The sequence below is a fragment of the Diadema setosum genome, chromosome 7 (assembly GCF_964275005.1).
Source record: "Diadema setosum chromosome 7, eeDiaSeto1, whole genome shotgun sequence".
NCBI classification, from domain to species: Eukaryota; Metazoa; Echinodermata; class Echinoidea; order Diadematoida; family Diadematidae; genus Diadema; species Diadema setosum.
Window position 1 is genome coordinate 12,252,693 of NC_092691.1, and position 22,463 is coordinate 12,275,155.

General features: G+C 38.3%; 1 protein-coding gene across 1 annotated transcript; it reads left to right on the plus strand.

Annotated features, from left to right (window-relative positions):
• The first annotated feature begins 17,301 nt into the window (after window positions 1-17,301).
• Window positions 17,302-22,172, plus strand: LOC140231044 (G-protein coupled receptor 54-like). Its single transcript, XM_072311198.1, has 3 exons — window positions 17,302-17,601; window positions 18,898-19,033; window positions 21,598-22,172. Exons 1-3 carry the CDS (start codon window positions 17,302-17,304, stop codon window positions 22,170-22,172), a joined length of 1,011 nt encoding a protein of 336 aa, XP_072167299.1.
• The last annotated feature ends 291 nt before the right edge of the window (window positions 22,173-22,463 follow it).

Sequence of the window (22,463 nt, forward strand, 5' to 3'; positions counted from 1 at the left end):
CATGGAGTACATAAATCAACAGCTCTATATAATTGATTTGTGGTATTTATTGTGGTCCTTGAGCGGAGAAATCAATATTCTGGAAACCCGAAACAAATTGCACTAAACAGGGATGATGACATAGGAGCCTCACATATTTTACAAATGTAGCAATGTAATACCATTACAATACCACATGCATAACAAGTTCTCTGTGTAGAATTTATGCATGTTTTCTTCTTTAGTTCTGCCTCCTTGAGGCTCTACTCATGCATCCATACAGTGAGGCTGCATGTCATCATCCCTATTCACTTTGATTTGTTATGAATAAGTGGTATTTTGAAAACATTCTTATTCCTCATCCCAATCACTATAAATTCTGAATTTCCATTCCCAGTATAACCAATTTATGGTTGTTCATAATGGTAAAATTCTGAAATCCTCCGGAGGTCTCCGTTTAATAGGAAGGAGCGTTTGGAAGAGAAAAGGCATAAGCACACACGCACACATGACGTCACAAACAGTCAGTATAGGCAGACTTTTTTTTTACAAAATGTGTTGAAGTATGAATTATGTATCAAAGATTATGCGAATCTGCGGTATGATTGCGGTATGATAATGTTATATATAGGGGGAGAAAAAAAGAAGCAAATGAAAGTATTGTACTCATCATAATCAAGCGCACGGCCTAACTCACTTCTCCTGTTCGTCCACATTATTTGTTAAGACTAACTTGTTACCACCGCAATTCGACAGTGGGATTATAAGACTTCCATACCTAAAGCATACCCATCAAGTAAGTTCTTATTCGTTGTTTCTGAGGGTGTTTTTCTTTCAACGAATATTTGTTTGAACATGTGAACAGTTTTGTTTTTTTATGCATACTTGCAAGTAGTTTCTAAATGGAAAGTGGAAGGGGAACTATATCATGTAAGACGAGGGAAACAGAGGGGGTGAGGCAACAACACAATGTCATGTCTTCTAATGTATTTTCAAGGTAAAAAGCAGATTGCCATTGACACCCTCCCCCTCAAGAAAAAAAAAAGTCAAATGATCCAACCTTTCTAGGGAGAAAAGTAAAGCGTGTGACTTTTAGTGAGTGTCGTGTTGCGAAGTGTACGCAGGAACTAGGAGGAAGGGTTTTGCCGCTTTAGAGTGTATAGCATTACAGACTGAATGTATTGTAGTCCTTTTACGTCCCCTTTAAACGTGATACAAAATGGGGCAGATACGGATGAATTGAAGAATGCAAGAACAATGCAAAATTGTATAATTTTTTTTTTATTTTATTCATATTTTATTTATATTTCTTTTAACCTCAACTTCCACCCATTGAAGACCATGTACGTCATGTATACATGGTCTTCAATTGGTGGAAGTTGAGGTTAGAGAAAAACAACTAACTTCCATTCTAGGCGTGGCCACACTGGCAAAAGATTGAGAAGTTTAAGATCGCGACGACTTCGCGATCTTTAACTTCACCAGCAAAAGATCGGAAAAAAAAATTAAGATCGTGAAGACTTCGCAATCTTTAACTTCTCGATCTTTTTTTTTTTTTTTTTTTCAATGTGACTTCGGCTGCTATATTATACACTTGAATTGTTCTGGTCGTCGTTTGAGGCAAGGCTAGTGACTGCTTTATCATCGATGTCCAAAGTGATATTATTTGAATATCCTCGTCTGTCCCTTTAAGAAATAATCTGCTTTAACATTCATTACCTGGCAATCAATGTCATCCATTTAATGAATCGTAATATTCTATTTTTTCATACATAGCGGCAGCAATTGATTAAAACTAAACATGGCGGGTTGGTGAAGGAGACTTAAATGTATTGGCAACAAACCTTTCACCGGAGACATAGCTGCGATCGAGTTGCAACCCCTCTATTAAGCTTTCGGGCTTCGTCCTTCTTCAGAAATATATACTCTGTTACAACTGAGTGTGATCGTGTGTGTTGTAAGTCCACACAGCACAGCCGGCATCGTGCGACATCTACTGTCTTCATTGTCTCAAATATATCATTCTTCATAAGATGACAGAAGCGTTCGGTCAAAAATATCAGCATATTCTCACTTATATTACACTATGAGTACTTATGCTGTATTTTAATTAAGTTCTCTGTTTGGTATTAATGCGCTCAAAAACGCCACTATTTAAGTCTTATCTATCGTTATTATTGTTATTATTACCTAAAATCTACTAACATTTACGGAAGACTATGCGAGCACCTTCTCTTACTAGCTACCTTCTTTCTTCTCTCTTTCTCTCTGCTTAAATTTTGTCTTTTTCTGTTTGTTTGTTTGTTTGTTTGTTTGTTTTTGCTTGTTTTTGCATGTTTCGTGTGTTTCGTACGAAAAACGTCATGCCAGTTTTTTATAGACAAATCTTGTGCCTTGTTGATTTGTCGATTTTTTTTATATTTCTTATCAGAGCAAGAAAAATAAATAATAAATCTCCCATGAACATTGTCTAGTGGGTGATAATCAAGATTCAGAACCATGTTGGTTGGTGTACGGTGCCCAAAGATTATGACGTCATAAACGCATGACGAAGATGACTGATCAGGGGGGCGTTTCATCAACGAGTTCGTCGGAGGTTTTCACCGACAAATTTGCTATCAGCCAATCAGACCAAAGATTTCATTAGCTTTTAACAGTTGTCAGTGTCAATCCTTGCGTCTGATTGGCTGATAGCAAATTCGTCGATGAAAACCTCCGACGAACTCGTTGATGAAACGCCCCCCAGAGTTGGCCATTATTAAGCACGAGCAAGGTCCACTCATTAGGATACCATTCATGCGATGCAATGTGCTATTAAGCATTTTGAGTTAATTGTATACACGCACGTCGTGCATAAAGAGTGTTCCACTTTTGAATAGATATTGATAGTAAATGATGATTTACTTAATTACTTAATTGATTAATAATTTTCTTAATTAATGTGGTTACATTAATTTTTCATTATCGTGGTTACTTGCTTTCCTTTTATTGTATTAGAGAATAGTCTTCTGTCCCACGAGTATCAATGGCCAGTTTGTTGTTGTTGTTGTTTTTTTTTTCGTTTTGGTGTTTTTGTTTTTGTTTTGTTTTTGTTTTTGTTTTGTTTTTTTTTGTTTTGTTTTGGGTTTGTTTGTTTTTTGTTTGTTTGTGTTTGTTTTTGTTTTTGTTTTTTTTTTGGGGGGGTTGTCTCAAGTTGTACCCGTGCTCCTCATCCCGTTCTGCACACTAGGCTTTTGTTGGGACCTACACTCAACAAGCTTGCCTTTAAGTTCCATTGTATTTTTCTGTAGCATTCTTTTACTTAAATTCTCCTCTTACTAAAGTGACACATCGACCGCTTTGTACTATGTTCGTATTCTTATTCTTGTATATCCAAGCTGGACATTGTGTATTATCATATTTTATTACATTTCATTTTATGTATTTTCCATCGAAAAATAGGAAAATATAATTTAAATCGAAATTGAAATTGAAAGATACATAATAATAATATCATTTTTGCTCCTAACGATGGTAAAGCTTAAGATTCTAAGTTAGATAACTGAACTTCATTCTGTTTTAATGTCGATGTCTACGAATGTTACCAAATGCCAGATTCTTACTTTTTGTGGGAGTGGGGTAGGGAGTTTTTAATTTGTTTACGGTGACTGCATACCTTATATCCTTTTAGTCCGACAGCATCTAAAGTTCTGTGTTCTAAACTGTGTTTGTCTGGAGGCGAGTTTTCATACTCGTTTCTGTACTAGCTACTTGAAGATAAAATAGGACAAATTATATATAATTTTGAAAACTCAGAAATTTAGAAAACGCCAAATCAGAAAATTAGTATTGACAACTCTGCCATCCTTTGGTGATGACGGATCCCATATCTCACAAATTATGCATAGGATCAAAAACACCCTCTGGGTAGCACAGTTCTGTGCAATCAAGCGAAGTACATTTGATATGCCAAGTTTGATACTTCAACGTCACGTCACTGTAGTGCAAATCTATCATATACGCTAGACTATAATAGTCGTAAAAGATGAAGCAAAATAGCCCATCTCCCCTCCCTCTCTCCCTCTCACTCTGCTATAAAGTTTAGGCGATGATTCCAGAACAGATAGATACCAACTGGAAACGCTAATGAACGATTTTTAAAGGGTCTTCAAGAGAGGTTTTTTTTTTTTTTTTTTTTTTTTTTCAATAGAGACCACTACAGGCATCGTTTTCTTACGGTCGATGTCGAAGACGGCCTTGATATCTTTTCCCATCGTTTCAGATCACCACGGGAAGTTGGTTTTGCGAAGTAATATTCCTGGGAGGTTATTTCATCCAATCCCCTTACAGCAGATCACAAGTGACAGTTGTTTGTACAAGAAATCCCGGGGACGAGGCAAAAGGGGGGTAGAAATAGGTGGTATACTCACCAATGCCAAGCGCTGCACAACCCTACTGTTCACCGATGGTATAGTCGGCCATCAAAAGAAGAAGAAGAAATATATATATATATATATATATATATATATATATATATATATATGTATATATATATATGATACAAAAAGATGCATGAACACAAGAAGGAAACCCTTTTCCAATTAATCAATTCTCGGTATTTCAAATAATCTATCGGTACCACAGAATCCCTAGGACAACACGGGATCAGCCCCACCAACCCTTCTCCAAATCATTTCAACATAATTTCAAATCTTTTTTAATTCACTTTATTCTATAAACAAATATCGCATTTTTGTTGAATTTCTGTAATTTTCTACTTGTGTAATAACATTGTCCACATCTCTGTATGTTCTCCTTTTTACTTTTGTTATCGTTGTTATTATTATCATTATCATGATATTATTGCTGTAATTATTATTATTATTGTTATTATTATTATTATTATCACTACTTCTACTACTACTACTACTACTACTACTACTACTACTACTACTACAATTACTAGAGTAATAATCATTGTGATTATTTTGATTGTTAATGTCGGCTTGGAACTCAATAAGAACCGCATCAGCATCATGGAACGGGTTACTATATACTAATTATCTCCTTATCCAAGCATGATCTACGCGCTCCGACCGCAGGCAGTACAATTACAAAACTTAAAACCCCGAAAGTTTTCTTGAGTACAGTCACCACCGCTCGATCGGGATAAACCTTGGAACAGAATGATTTTGTCCTGTTTCTTTCCTCGGTGCATCATATTAAAAGACATACATGCTGACATAGCTGTATTTCCCACAAAACTGTAAAACTATCACCTTGGATTGAGCGCATCATGCGCGCATAATCGCCGGACCTTACATCCCTGTGGCGTTGTTGTTGACACACCGATCCGCAGAATACATCATGCTCACGGTAAAGCGGTTGACTCGTACAGCTTAATGTTACCTCGGGCATGAGCTTAGCTTGAAAAACGGTTCATACCATGGCCAACGCGTTGATGACAGCATGCGTGTTACATCAAGTTAAGGTTCATTGACCGAAGAAGATGTACAGTGTTTATTTGTTTGTAAAGGACACTTCTCGAGCTTTGATACACACATAATTGCATTGTCAGCCATTATTTGTTGTTGTTGGTGGTGGTGGTGGTGCTTTTGTTGATGGAAAGGCGAAAGCAGAGGAAATAGTAAGACTGATCAAAAGTTTAAGTCTTCTAATCAATGTGCTGTAACATGGAGAGTTATAAGGCCTACGTGTTAAATATAATGTTATATATTTATGACATACGTTTTCGAATTGCAAATGATCTTATTATCGTGGGTTTGGTTTTATTTTTATTTTTATTTATTTTTTTTTTTTTTTGCTTTGACTTATTCTTAACAAAGGAGAAAAATGCATCGCCATAGGATAGCAGTCTGTTGCCCTCTTTACCAGTCCCTATACTGAAGTACACAATACCCTCTCCCCTTCGCCCTCTGTACATAGTTCCGCAAATTACATACATCAGTGTTGGGTAGTTAAAGGGGGTAGGAATGTAGGCAATTAGCTTGTCTTCTGTTGGTAGGGAACATTACGGCTATGCAGTTTTTGTGACAAGTAGGTATATCAATGACCGTTGAGGTAACTTAAGAAATTATCGGGGAAAAATCACAAGGAAATCAATGAAACGTGTAGCAAGCATTACATAATATGCATACTTGAACAGTTGAGCAGGTCCATCTGCCTAATTTCGTAAAAGAATTCATCTGACACCATTTCCACACTATTTGTTTAAATGCCAAAATCAACTGCGGAATCTACGTGAAATTTTTGATACTATTTTTCGAAACTAGTTTACTGACAATATTATAATGGCATACCCTTTCCTGTTTGCCATCAACACGCAGATGGATTTTTGTATAATATAATTCATCCCTCAAATACTTTTGGCGCCATTCCTTTACGTTACGTGTATGAATTTATTATGCCCAGGTAATTCCATAATGATCAGCCGAACAGCAGTTTTTCCCTTACAGCCACAGGGCTAAATTGATAGGGGAGATCACGATGTGTGTGCTTACGGTTGCTTGCCGTTCTGACATGCCAAGGGCTCGAAGGACGAAACAGGCTCATTACGCGGCGCGCGTATTGCATTAATACCACATTAGTGGCTTGCGTGCCTCAAGTATGGGTATGTTCCTTTTATCCATTTTACGGGATGAAGCTGGTGAATATTTCATCTCTTTACTGATAGATGCCGACATAGGAATGAATAAGTTATCATTACCGGTATATAATGGACGTAAAGGAAAGCTGCAACATAAGTGTTTGTGTTGTTGTTGTTGTTGTTGCCTTAAACTGCCTTAAACCCATGCAGACTGAGTAAAAGCTTTACTGCACAGTATCTACTCGGTCTATCTCTTCCTCCCCTCCCTCTCTCTCTCTCTCTCTCTCTCTCTCTCCCTCCCGCTTTTATTCTAGTCTGTTTTGTTGTGTTTCCTTGTTTATTTTTCCTACAGGTTGTTGAAGAGGCATAGTTGCACACGAAGCAACTTCCACGTTCTAAGCACATCTAATGGTTTTCACGGTTGTCATTCTGGTGTCACTTCCATCATTCTAACCAACGTCAGATGACATGAATTCCTCGTGTTTACTGATTGTGAATCGGTGGCTGTTGTTTACTTTCGCACTTTTATAGTGTAAGAGTATAATCTCGCAATTATTGAGTAACGTTCTCCCTGACATGATAATAATTATTGTCAGGTCCTTGCATGTGTGCGATATAATAATGTAAACAAAGCATAAATACCAGTTTGTTTGTTTTTTATCAAATGTACTGCGTCTTAGGGAAGACGACCTTATACGGATTGCATGCACGATCAGAGTCCAGATCGCGTTGGCTAAAGGCTAGTTTTTGTTGTGATGAATAACGACAGAGAAAAAATATAAGAACGCTCAGTAGAGAGAGCCGCGCTTCTGTTTCAGTTGTTTTTTTTTTCTTTCTTAACATAGTTCCTCACTCCTCGTCAGGCAATCGTAAGGTTTCTTCAATGAAAGCCAAGCAACGCATGTCTACTAAAACGGGGAACATGTTCGTCTGGTGGGTTCAGACTTTGTCTGTTTTGGCTGTCGTGATGCGGTCAAAAGAGGGCAGGATGCCGTTTTAACGGGTTGGCAAGACAGATTTGTGCAACACTCGTATGCAGCTTCACCTCAAATCCATCAACACTTTCTCAACATTACATCTCTTTCACAGTTCCTTTCATCTCCTTTGGGTTTTCTCCATTCCACCCTCTCTCTCTCTCCCCCCCCCCCCCCCCCTCTCTCTCTCTCTCTCTCTTTCATTCTTTTCCCCTCTATAATTATGTCTCTTCGTCACATCTTTCCCTAGTTTCTCTTTCAGGTTCCCTTATTCTAGCCGTTGTTGTTGTTGCTGCCGCTGTTGTTGTTGTGTTGTTGCTGTTGTTGTTGTTGTTGTTGTTGTTGTTGTTGTTGTTGTTGTTGTTGTTGTTGTTGTTGTTGTTGTTGTTGTTGTTGTTGTTGTTGTTGTTGTTGGACATCCTGCCTCCCACGGTTATATTTTTTTTTTCTCTTCGCTCTAAATTACTTCTTCAATTGTTACATCTTTTTATTGAACTCCCCTGTTTTATCTGTCAGTGTATGCGTCACTCTCTAATTGAAGTGGGAAGTGTAATTCCACACTCACGTTCAACTTGGCCGTCAAAAACACAAACCACTGATCCCTATAAGAGATCAGTGGTACAAACTAACAGACTAACAGGAAGAGCGATGTTTAATCAATCTCAGAGCTAACTTAAGAAGGAAGCTAGTATTGGACCTTTAGATTCGCAGTCTTTCATATTTTCATTTTTACAGTGACCCTAATCTTTGGAATACTCTTCTCCCGTCAATTAAGAGCAGGCTTTATAAGAAAAAAATGTCTTTTTGATGTAGGGGGTCATTTCGAACAAGCCTCGTGTGTGCTTTTGTGACCCCTCCACGCAAAATTGAATACATTGAAGCAAGACAATTACATTTTGAATTTTGTAAATGTTGTTATTTTTTTTGAAATAGAAACGAATGAATGAAAGAATGGATAGATGGATGACTGCTTTCACAAGAGTGAAGAGACATAGCTATCACATTTAAGAATGAATTCAAAGAGTTAATATTTTGATTATCTCATATATTATATTCTCTTTTCACATAAATCTTTGAAATATTATCTATTTTATTTAAAATAACAAGAATAAGGTGTTTCTTTTGCATTAAGTCCTTGAAGTGTTGCAACAACATTACAATGATGGCTATCATTTGGAAAGGGATCGCATTTGCTAACATCGAGGAAAAAGGGATTTTTACATAAATTATTGCTTCGTTAAGCAATAATGCGTTTACAATTCTTCAGAATTCGTTGGTATAATTATATAATTGAAATACTTATTTCATGTTCGATTTGATTAATATTATATCATTTTGTTATCCGTCCTAGTTCCATACATTAGAATAAATTGAAGAGAAAATTACACATTTTAAACTTTTAGGTGTTTTAATGTGTTATAAAAATAAACAATAAAAGCACTTCAATTGGTAAGGTGTCATGGAAATTGCGGTGGGTCATTTTTACTTCATAGAAACAATTCCATTATGGCTTGGTTATAGACGAATCATGTCAAATTGTCAGCCTTTATTCTTTTATTTCCAAATTGTTACTTTTTCCAATTCATCGTTCAAGAGACGTATCAAATCATAGGTGGCGATTTCAAACGGCAGAACACCAAAGCACAGGCCTGTGACCTAAGCGACACAGGAAATGGAATAGCGCCCTCATTATGGAAAGGCGCGGTGTGCACTTAGGCAAATACGTTTCTATTAAACATCTATTGCTGTCTGGGCGCGTGGGTAACTCTCCGCCACTTCCAAGGTATATAGATGTTACGCTACTTATGTAAGGCGCAACATTAAAGGACAAGTTCACCTTCATAAACATACGGATTGAGAGAATGCAGCAATATTAGTAGAACACATCAGTGAAGGTTTGAGGAAAATTGGACAATCGATGCAAAAGTTATGAATTTTTAAAATTTTTGTGTTGGAACCGCTGGATGAGGGATGAGGAGACTACTAAGGCTCGTGATGTCATATGAGTACAACAGTATTAAGAAAATGTAAAGAAAATTCGACATATTTTCACTTTTTTTCGCAAAAAGACTTTTTTTGACTTGCCTCTTTCTAAAGGCAATGGGAATAATATTACCCATAATATATGTCAGTAACGAGTCAAGTGAATGTGTACTTTTTTCAAAAGATGAAATTTTGTGAAATTCTCTTTTTATTTTCCTTATATTGTTGTACGCATGTGACATCATACACTGCAGTAGTCTTCTCATCCAGCGGTGACTGCACAAAAACTTCAAAAATTCATGCATAACTTTTGAACGGATTGTCCAAATTTCCTCAAACTTTCAATGATATGTTCTACTAATATTGCTACATTCTCTCAATCCGTATATGTTAATGAAGGTGAACTTGTCTTTAATACTACTTCTAGTTCCGCAATGTTTGTAATCGTCACTACTGGTAAACAGTTTTCTCTTGTCCAGTTTCTCATTCTTTTTATTTTTACGATAAGAAGAATTCAACTGCGCTAGACGTTTGTATTGCTTTGTTTTTGTTCTGTGTGCAAAATGTATTCGATATGTGATTCAGATGCTTATTTTAGTAATGTGTTCTAAGGTTCCGGGAAGGCGCAAGAATTTTAAAGAAGTCAGTCATAATTATTTTTGTTTTATTGTTATACATTTTTGTTTTGCGGTACCGTGCAGCGTCGTAATGGATTACATGCATTATGCATTGCTGCTACACAATGCGTAGACATGTCCGCCCTGAGTCTTACGAACCCATTATCAATATTGTATTTTTGGCATATTTTTGTTTCTATGTCTGAAATTGAAATTTTATTCTTGCTGGAAAAAAAAGAAAACAACAACAACAAAAATGAAAGAAACACATTTTTGCGCAGAGAAACAGGCGACACATAATGTAGACCGAAATGCATACGATCATTGCAAAACGGGACAAGTACGCGGGCTGTAAACTGACAAAACAAAGCAAAGCATATATAACGAGGCACAAGTGAAGTTATACGTTCCGTTGAAAAAGAGGACATCTGGATATTCGCTAAGAAGAAAAAAGAAAACAAACAGACAAATTCCAAAATGTATCAAGAAATAGGCACCTGAGGACACCTGGAGGAGATAGGACACAGAGATACGCGGTGTCGATTTGTCTTTCTTCTACAACTGAGTATAGACATGTCCAGCAGCGCGCCAGTATCGAGGTAATCTCGAGATTACGGCAACCCTGTCAGAACCCTGCGGATGGTATGGGGCGCCATGTGTTGCATGACCTATTTCGTTAGGAAATCAGTCATCTCATGGACAAAATTACTGATTTTGTACCAAAATAGGTCATGCGACACTTGGTGCCCCATAGGATGGTCCCTCAAAAAGTGGCAATGACTTCGAAGGCTGTCATAAGCTGCTTTCTTTACACGCGGCAACGGTCTTTGTGCCCTTGTGATGTTATTCTGATGTTGCTTCACCCTTGCTGTTTTGGGCGGCCCTGAGGGGAATTGCTTTTGATAAGTTTCGCAGACTGAATCCTTCGTCAGAATCATCTTGCGACCGATATATGATTGTTGCGAAAGTGGGAGGTTTATTTGCTGCAGTGGAATGAATAGAGAAGATTTTATAAGACTATAGATATGACGATGTACATACATGTGAATATCATAATATATTATATATACTGTATATATACAATTTAATTATTTATTTATTTATTCATTTATATTATTCATTCATCATTCATATATTTGTTTATTCAAATATTTATATTTCAGTTCGAAAATGGGTGAAAGTCCATAATTTTGTTATCACGTACAGAGGAGGTGACATAGGAGAGTTCCCCCTACCCCCTCACATACCTCTTTTATAATCCATGATACTACCGACTACAATCTTAATCTTAACCTGCCATATTTCACATTGTATACCATTTAGATTTAGCTTTTGGACCATCCACACCTTCCCCCGTAGGTGCTGATCATTAATTATGTTTAACGGAAGAAAAGGATTTTCCACGTTTATTAAACTGAGACTGACAGATGTTCTCTCATTCATTTAAGAAACGGTGTCTTGCTGAGCAAGGGGTATCCTCAGAATGACGATTAAAAAAAAAAAATCAGGGAGGAAAAGCAATGACAAAAAGGGGGGGGGGGACAGATGCGAAATCCTCAAACGTCTGTACTGCCAAGGTGATGGAGGACAAGTGAAGTGTGTGTTCCCAATTTTATGCTCGATCAGTGGCCCGGGTCTTTGGCTGTCATTTCCCATCCTCGAGATGCTTGTCATCCGTACCGCCCGTACATCAGCCTCATCATTGCCATTTCTGTGCCAATGAGTCAAATGTGCACAAATTTCACACACACACACACCTATAGAAAGGTAATACATTTTAAAGGGTTAAAGGCTCTACGCAGTACAACTGTGTGTGTGGGGGGGGGGGGGTGGTGTTACTCCCAAAAGTATCTATTGTTAGGATGCGTGTTCATGTGTTCGTGTGTATCTGTTGAACAGTGAACTTTGCAGTGTGCAAATGAATTGACTGTGTTGGCATTAAATTTGTGTAGGTATTTGCAAAATACCACTCTTTCAAATGAAAAGAGTTACAATTGCACGAGGTCTTGATGTACTGTGAATATGCTTCTAGGACATTTTACAATACCGGCACGATCTTTCAATGTTTTGTAATGCGATGCAAAATATTACATAATACTTCCCCCCCAAAAAAAAAACAAAACAAAACAAAACAAAACAAAACAAAACAAAAATGTGCATTTCGATATGTATGATCATCATATCTACACGAATTTGTTTTGAACCTGAATTCGGATGTTGACTGAATGTAAAGATTTCGTGCTGTGATAGAAAATATAACGGAATCGCCATTCTTTGAAATGGTATATCCAACACTTCATGAAAAAACACATGGACTGGTTGTTCGCCTATCATTAGCACAATCCCCTGCCTCTGTACATTCGACAACAGATTTTCAAATCGTTATCCCTTTCCATGCAGGATGTGTAGAGATAGGGGTTCAAATCAATGCCAGTTGGTATGTATTTCCGATCGTCTTTCTTCTCTTTTTTTTTTTTGTTTTTGTTTGGTATGCATGAAAAACACAGGCAGGTTTTACTTGAGCAGTAAAGAGTCAGCTCAGTTGAATAGAAGTAGTTTTTATACACCCTACATTACCGGAGAGGTCTCGAGTGGAGCTTGGAGGATTGTGAAAATGCAGGTCAGGTGTAGCTGTGTTTAGGTGATGGCGGAGTACCTCTCCTTGTGTGATCAAGGGAGAACTAGCCCAGCACCTTATTGGTGTGCTAAGGTTTATGTGCATGTGTTGCAGGCCCGTTGCTAAGATTCCTCAAGGGGGTAGGGAGGAGGGGGAGGGTGTGTTAGTCAAGAAAGAGAACATTGATACTATATTGGGAGAATGGTCTACATTATCATACTCAAGTCAGTAGAATGCGGAGCCTTTTTTGCGGGCGTTTGGCTTGAGTTCCAACATTTCTGTGTCTATATATTTGTCTTACTTACATGTATGTATCATAATCATGAAAAAAAAAAAATGTAGTATATTACCTTGTAATCGTCGGACACCTTTCACATGTCAACAGGGAAGCATTTAACTAACAATATCCTGACGGTAACTGGAGAACACAGGGATGACGTTCTACACTGTCGCACCGTTCGGTGTATATTAGAGGAAAATTGATACTTTCATTAGTCCGAATAGGTCGTATACAAAATGTCTTTTTTCTTCTTCTTTTGTCAGCATGATGCGCTCTAGAAATTATGAATGAGGATCTACTTCGGCTTTGGGTCAAATGAGAATACCTATTAGATTGTTACAACAAGATGGAACGTTTTACAAATGTAGCAAAAATGTATTGAACGAGGCAAGTAATCATGAAGAACGTTTACGGTAATACCAAGTTGAAGCATTCATTTCATTTCATTAAATGAATTTGTTGTTCGTTGAATGTGTAACGTGAACTGTGCTTCAGTGGATTGTCTTTAAGCATTGTTCCAAGTTCCTGTCTCATGGGATGCTTTCATGAGAACAACTTCACCACTTTCCCGTTATAAACGTTAATGTTTTAGTAAATATGCATCAGTATGGGCAGCCCATCTTGTGTCATGACGGCCCTCGGGCAAAGTGAAATCTTCACGTAAGGGACTGGCACTTTTCTAGCTTTCGCCAACTCCCAGATAGTCGTAATGATGCAGCATATATTGAGCACTTAAATGCAGGAACGTTTTGGGAACATGTTTGCATCACATCGTTTCGTTGTTCCGTTGCAGTAGCACGACGCTCTTTTACGTGTTTTCTTTATACTGATATAACGATTTTTATCATCACTGCTGCATTAGTCATGTGATTGCATTATAGCCAATCACCAACCAGTACTTGTTTAGACCATTTAATACTGTGATTTATCCATTGGATCGTGCCCAGTTGAGCGTTTGAGTATTAAAAGTTGGCAAGCCTTAACTCTACTGAGTTTGGAGTACGAACGTGGCACTTAAAGTTAGGACTTATCGTGCATTGTCAAAATGCATCAAGTTTTCTTGTGTAATACGTGATGGGGAGGGCAAGGCGTGCTACAAAAATGTAGGTGAATACTCCGCCCATACTATGGAGCTATCAAATTTATTCGAACAGATTTGTATTGTTTTTCTAAATCATTTGGAGCTTCGGGAAGAAAATTTCACCTATTTTATTTTCTCTGTATATTTTCTTGTTCAAATAGACCCTGCTAGCCAGCTGAAGGCTCGTTCGAACCCCCTCCCCGTTTCTCAACACTCCAATAGCAAAGCCCCGAATGCAATTAAACGAACGCTCTTGTCATTTCTTTGTTACTTGTGTCTGATTTTGTTTGCCTGTTCTCGCTTTGCCCGATATTTGCCAACGTGCTTCGTAAAAGACGTTTTTTTTTTTTTTCTTGCTATTATAGTACCCGGAAGCCCTCGAGAACTATTCACACTTTACCGGCATGATGCCTATAACAAAATCGAAATGAAAGATACGAAACGCATACACGCACATAACATACACACACACACACACACACACACATTGCCTGAAACAACAACAACGACAAAAAAGGAACTTTCAATCGTTGTGATCATCATCGTGCTAATGTTCCCTGTCATTTGTCCTCTTGAAACCCGATCTGTATCTCAAGGTATCACGTTGAATACCCGGTGGGTAATGGCCCTAATGACTGTATGGGGTCTGCGATATGCCGCAGGAGTTTGGATCAGATTACTGGTCGCGTATTAAAGATGAAACCATTAGATGCGAGAGATGGGGAAAAGTCTGCTCCAGTTTGTGACCTCTACTTCCTTTCTGGTCGCAAGCTTCCACCACCCCCTCCCCCCCCCCCCCTCTCTCTCTCTCTCCTCTCTTTACTTACAAGTGTACATTTTTTTTTTCAATCTTTCATCGTCGCCTCTTCACTCTCCACTCTTCTCCTTACCCTTCTTTTATCAACCCATTTCTCGCTTTCATTTTTTTCCTTTTTTACCTCCGTCATGAGCAATCGGTCATGGGCTCCGATGTCCACTACTTTTCCTTCCTAATTCCCTTTCTTTCTTCTTGTTTTACACCTTCTTTGTTTTTTATTTATTGTTTGCCACGTGCCTCGCATAATTATTTTCCATTTCTCGTCCTATATACCGACTATGTCTCTCATCGAAGATGGACGATGATATCCTTCATTGATTAAATCCTGTTCACTGATTGGGCTATATAGCGTCATGTGACCAAACATGGCATTGCTATATTGAATACAAGATGACCGTGGCGCCATGTTTAAAGTAGTAAACAAATATACTATACAATGAGAGCATACAAAGAACTACGCCCCAAAGAAACTAGCGCTGTTCCTGTCACTTCGGAATCCATTTTTTTTTTCTAGAGGAGGGAAGCAGCGCATGTTATTTATATGTTTTATATTCTCAAACACATCTTTTGAAATAAAATCCCAAGACGTCTTCACTTGCAAAAACATTCCTCTACCATAGTTGTCTGATTACATAATTGCAGCGTAGACGACCATGCAGTGTGCAGGCCGGGCCCGCTTGCAGTGGACGTGATTAAACATAGTGGTCTTTGAGGCTGCTTGATACCAATGTCATTTTTACACATCCTATATGACATCAATTCCATGGTGTAGTATACAAAAGCATGAATAGGACGTCATAGTCCTCTTGTTTTCAACATGGCAATGCTATGTTTGGTCATGATGTGACGCTATGTAGACGAATCTGCGAAAAGGATTTCACAAACAAAGGAAATAAAATACACTATACCATGAATATTATGATTATTGATAGTGTAGTCATTGATAACATGTAGTGGTGTCGGCCTCGTAGAACGTTGTGTGTAACCACGTCCACTTCATGGCCTGGCTTCAGAGACTGAGTTTGACTAAGACTTAATATTGCTTCTCATTTTGATTGACCCCGAATTATTAGGGATGGGTGTCCGCCTTGTAACAATGCCCTAACTTGCTCTATGTTTATTGCCATCTGGCATTGTCTGGGACTAGAACTGTTTTTTTTTTCTCCCTCTCTTTTCTTTTTTTTTTATAATCAACTTCTTAAAGAGTAAATATCCGCTAACGTTCTAGGTGCCGAGAAGCCATATTATTCTGTTGAAGATGTGGGGGTGTGGCTAACCGTCGTGATTTTTTTTTTCACAACTCGTTCTCCGCAAGAGACATAAGCGACCAAAGTTACTAAATCCAAGACTCACGAAGACCCACTGCAAACAATAACATCATTGAACCAACCTCTATCACTGAATGGGAATCACAGCTAACTGCAAATTACTCGAAAACGTCACCGCCAATACCTAATAATCGTGATGAAGCCTAAACCACGGCACCACATCATTACAATTCATTGTCGTTGTTGTTGTTTTTTATTGTAAGAATGATTTACAGTCAATGATTTCAATTATTACGGAGGGAAGAGAAATCCTGGTGGGGCAACAACATGTCACACATTCTGACGACAAAACAAATCACCATCACCAATGATATCAAACTTAAAGTAACAAAAACTTTATTCGTTCCTCGCCTCACACAGCATCGTCCCAACATAAAAGCGTAGACATCGGTCCAATTCGACAGTGTTCTGGGCAGGACAAGTTCAAGTACTGAATTAGTGGAAAAAGTAGGATGAGACTTCTCGATCCGATCATACCATTACGTGACATTTAGCATCAAAACAGATATAATTGAGACAACTCACAAGGCTGCTGGATTGTCGTTTCCAAGTATATCCCTACATGACCATTGCCACGTTAAATGTATTTAATCCTCTCTATCCTTCCATTCTCCTGCAGAGAGTTTCTACGTAATGGCGTTACCATGAGTGGCACTTGTACGGCTTCGTCTACCTGTGATATAACGTCGGCCAAGCGTCCATAAAAGCGTCGACATCGGTCCAATTCGACAGTTCTGGGCGTGTTGTCTTCACAAGCACGGGGCCCGTGATCTTCTCAATGATTCAGGCGGAGACCGGCAGTAATTCCTGGATCATAGGGGGCGACAGCTCGGCTCCTATCGAAACGATTTCCCCAGCCCTGCGGCTCCCACCGGCACCCGGTGACGTCCACGTTGAAGTGCTCTCACCTTTATCACTTTTGCTCACTCTACCTGCACAGCCTCACTCTGATCTGTTCACAATGGGGACGCCACTGTTACAGAGGGATATCATCGACGAGTCTCAGTACAATGAGTCCGATCCCAACTCAGACTATTACATGTCCTACTCGTCTGGATACGGCAAGATTACTACCGTCTCGGATCGATTCAACTACATCATGAACGTACTCTATATCACGATGCCCATTATTTTCGCTACTATCGGGATTATTGGAAACTCGATTGTTATTTACATCATATTTAGACACAAAGACATGCAGACGGTCACGAACTATTTCTTGGCCAATCTCGCCGCTACGGATGTAGCTCTATTGGCCCTTTGCGCCATACCGTCCGCCATTGCCATTACTGCCGAGATTCCAGTTAGCGTTTGCAAGGGAATCAACTACGTCATGTTTGTAAGTACGGAACCTTGGTTCATGCACGACTCAGCTTGCCAGATCATTTCCTGCTCCATATCTGGCAAGGGTACTTATGGAAATATTACACATCTGGCTGAAAATACCAACGATGTGTTTAAGATACATGCAATGAGAGAGACAGAGGGGCGGGAAGAGAGATACGTATTGATCTAACATCTTGCATCTCAAATCGAGCTAAAAACAAAGTAAAGCAAATGACCAAACAAATGCCGAAGAAACGAAGAAAAAATGGCTAGTGTCTGTTTCGTTTAATAGTTAGTTAGTTACTTTGTTTGTTTGTTGTTTGTTTGTTTGTTCTGTTCTGTTCTGTTCTGTTCTGTTCTGTTCTGTTCTGTTCTGTTCTGTTCTTAAAGGCCACATTCTGATGGGAGAAATTTTCGGCTTCGACATTACTAGTGTAACATTTCTCATCGAACTTGGATGTCCCTAACCAATTGAAATAACCACTATAACTTGGACATGTAGCAGTGCTACGAAAGTGTAAGGAAGCTGTGAAGTAAACAGTCAAACCAAATGCACTGTTTCACGCCAATTCCTCAAAACCAAAGGTTCGAATACTTCATGTCAACCACTATGAAGAAACTATCATATCAACGTGACACTCTTTCACAATTTATTATTCTCTCAATGTTATGTCAAAATATTCATGCTACTTCCCGTTGCTTTTATAGTATCATGTTTTGTGGAGGGGATAGGCTTTTAAGTTGGCCTACTTTTAAAAGCACAACGTGTATTGAATGTCATGTTTTCAAACTCTAGTGTTCTAACATCGCAAAATGTCATCAAACTTAATAATCCATGATTCTACAGCCCAGATGGAATAACAAATGAATGCCACTTTTTGGGTTAGTTTGTGGTGTAGAGTGACACTTTACTATTATTATATTCTAAAGGTAACACCCTGCAAATTTGATAGACAGGGAGTGGGCGTTTCAAACAGACCAACATAACCAATCATAAACTGTGTAAGATTGGACACCACTTTCGCCAAGCAACAACAATTAGAGCGTTAAAGGCATTCCACCCATAATATTAGACCTTTCTAATGATCAATAACAGCTTTACTGTCCGGAAAGCCCCGAGCTCTCGGACTACCACTGAAAGAAAAAAGAATTAAATGATTAAGAGATCTCTTATAAGTATCACCACTGTAAAGTTGTCTGCGTACAGAATACTTACTAGTGATCCAGAATGTATGTTTCATCGAACATTGTTTTAACAATTTTTCTTATAAACCATATTTTGTTTTATATTTTCTTTTTCACAAATTAGGTCACAGTGCAAGCAACCTGCCTAACGTTGACTGCGATGACGATAGACCGCTACCATCTGATTGTGCACGCCGTCAAGTCACGGAAAACGAGAACCATCATAAAAACTGTTATCACCAACACCCTCATATGGGCAGGTACGGCTTGTCAGAAAATCTTTGCTCGTTATTTTTTTTTGAAAAAAGACAACAAATTTATGTAAATTCCATTTCTTTTGGACATCTGAGGGATTCTTTATGTGAACTATGTGAACTTGTCAAATTGGCAAAGCGACTATATTAAGCTTCAATAATAAAACGCAAAATGGGTAAACTGTTAGTAAGCTTTAGGTGCACATTTGCCATTATTATCATTACATTTTTAATAATTTCTCAATTTGGTCATCTAGAGTAGCTATTATATATATATATATATATATATATATATATATATATATATATATATATATATATATATATAATAACCTATGAAAGCATGGTATCAGGTTGTCTCCTCAATACATCACATCTTGATAAATCACTTTATATTTGACCGAATGATATGGAGGTATGGACATAAATGAATGTATCCCATGGAGGCTCCTGCATTTTTTAAGTGTTCCTTCAAACGCGTAGTCGATCTAACTCACGTATGCGTTACCAAACGCTCAATTTTCATTCGAGAGTACAGATACTCCATTTAGCTTTACTTTTGATTGAGTGCACTGAGCATCAAAAGCTTCACCCGCCCTCCTATGTAGGTTCCGATACTAGGATTTAAAGCATCCACACTAAGAAAGTTGGGAAAGTAAGTCCTTATCCTACTAAAAAAATTCCTGGTAAATAGTTTGCCCTACTTTATTTTCGAGCAACTGCGTGAAAGCCTATCGAAGAATCGATAATGCAGTTTTGAAGGAGTCAAGCAATTTGAAATATGGCTGCATGCAAAGGGAATTAGTTATCAAGTACAGTCTGTTAATTCGAAACGCATTATTAACATGCTTCATAAAAACTCGAAGTATTGAATGATACTTATAAATATTCTAAGATACTAAACGATCAAACAGAAGGAAATGAAAATGTTTGAACAAGCCGGAAATTTCGAATTGTCCAAGTAAAATCACCATTCTTGGGATATTCTCTGATTCAAAGGCTGCAACAAATATTAATTTGAAATCAGAACTTTGAACTTTGAACAATTTGTTTTTCTTTTGGTCGAGATATTCTAACACAACTTATTCTACGCAATATGGCATCATCATCCATTTACAACACTTTATGGACTATTGTCAACTATCAAACACAGTTAAAGCTTGCTCTGAGAAGGGGAGGGAACTCATCTTCGAAACCCTATACCCATCGCTCCTTACCAATCGGCACGACTATTATTATTATTAAATTTTGTCAGACATTCTAAGATCAACATGGATTATATGGAAAAGACCCTGCTGTAAATCCTCAATCCTGAGTAAGGACACATAGCATTTACTCTTGAAAGAGGGTTCTAAGCTAAGATTCACTTGTCCATATTCATGGGAGTCACGTCTGTATGGCTGCATTCCAATTGCAATTCAAATTGACTGAAATTGACAAGGCTGAATTGAGTCCCTATTGTTCCCACTCCCTAAAGAACACATTACTCTATATCAACATCTCTCCACAAGAACTGGATATACTCGACGGATTTCTGTATATATATATATATATATTTTTTTTTTTTTTAAAGGATATGATATGAGTACATTTCATTCAACTTCTTGTGCCCAGGCACGTAGCATGATTTACCAAGCTTCATCGCCAGCATTCAGAAGTCAGTCCACGCGTGACCTACTTAGTTGTACTTGTAAAGTTAAAGGGGCATTCCATTCATAGTTTCACATCATGCACTGCATAAATCAACAGGTCCATGTATAAATTTGGTGGATTTATTGTGGTCCTTGAGCAGAGAAACCAATACTTTAAAAATGTTAAACAAATTAGACTGAACAGTGTTGATGGCAGAGGAGCCTCATATTTAAGAAATGTAGCAGTGTAATTCCATTACAATACCGCTTGCTCAACAAGTTCACCTTTGTATAATCTATGCATGCCTTCTTCTTTTGTTCTCCTTCCTCGAGCCCCAAATCATGCATTCTTCTGGTGAGGCTGCCATGTCATCATCCTTGTTAATTGCAATTTGCTATAAATTTTGAAAACGTTCTTCGAAAACATTCTTATTCCTCATCCCGATCACTTTAATTTTTAAATTAATATAGTTGTTCAAATGTAAAAGTCTGAAAATCATCCGGAGGTCTCCTTTAATAGCAAGCCCACTCATGTGTAGCAATGTGCCCTAGTCTTAGTAGTCTAACAGAAAAGCCACATCGTGACGTCTGAAATTAGAGAAAATATTGTTCTCTATTCGTCGGCAATTAATTTTTAGACATCTGCACCAGTCGGCGAAGAAAGCACAGTTATGATGAAATTAGTTTTTTTTTTTTGTTTTTTTTTTTATTCAAACACGTATGAACATATTGATGTGTACAGTTGCGAGTCAAGATTATGTAGGCCTACCGTGTCTGATCATTTGCGTAATACGAGTCAGTAGTGCTAATGACCCGAAGCAGTCAAAACATGAAACGATTTGGCCAAGCGTTATCACCTTGCCAGGCATATCATTGCTGCAAATTAGCTTGCCTATAATCTCCATCAAGTAGTTAATTTCTCATTTTATTCTTCGACAGGTTCGTTTATTCTCCAACTGCCAGTGGCCTTCTTCTCCAACATCAACGAATACGGCGTCTGCACCACCGAGTTCGACACCCAAAGCGGTTCCCACGCTTTCCACATCTTCAACACGCTCAGTATGTACATTGTTCCACTGGTTGTGATTCTCATCTGTTACGTAAACATTCTGGTCCAGGTTTGGCGCAAGGCCACCCAGGGCACGGAGAGTGCGCAGGCGCAGGAGCGCTCAATCCGACGAAAGCGCAAGATTACGCGCATGGTCTTTATCATCGTGCTTCTCTTCGCTGTGTGCTGGCTGCCCACTAACGTGTTCCGTCTTTGGCAGGAGTTCGACGAAAACTTTCTCACAAAGGCGAACAACTCATACTTTGACGTCGCAAGTCTGCTTGCAAACTGTCTCATCTACGCGAATTCGTGTGTCAATCCCTTTGTCTACGCCTTTACGACAACGAGCTTTAAGAAGTACTTCAAAAGGCTGTTCGCATCTTGCTGTCAGTCCTACCAAAGTGCTATGGGATCCGTCAGTACATTCAAACTCTCCAAATTCACGAGAGACGACGAATCAATCTAACACGTTGGTGCATGACAATTTCTCAAAAATCGCCGAACTCCAGAAACACAGCACATAAAGAATAACAAACTAGTCCCGCCATATCTTTTTTTTTTCTTTGTGTCCATCTTTTTCTCCTTTTGCTTCAACACAATCCATGTCGTCATGTTTTTGTATAAACAAGACAAACTACACAGTGTCCTATCTACTCATCAATCTATCTCTTAATTCATTGATTGTTTAACCCAGACAGCAAGCTAGCTATTCTTATGTCTACACTACTTATAAGTAGTTTCTTATTGATACATGTGC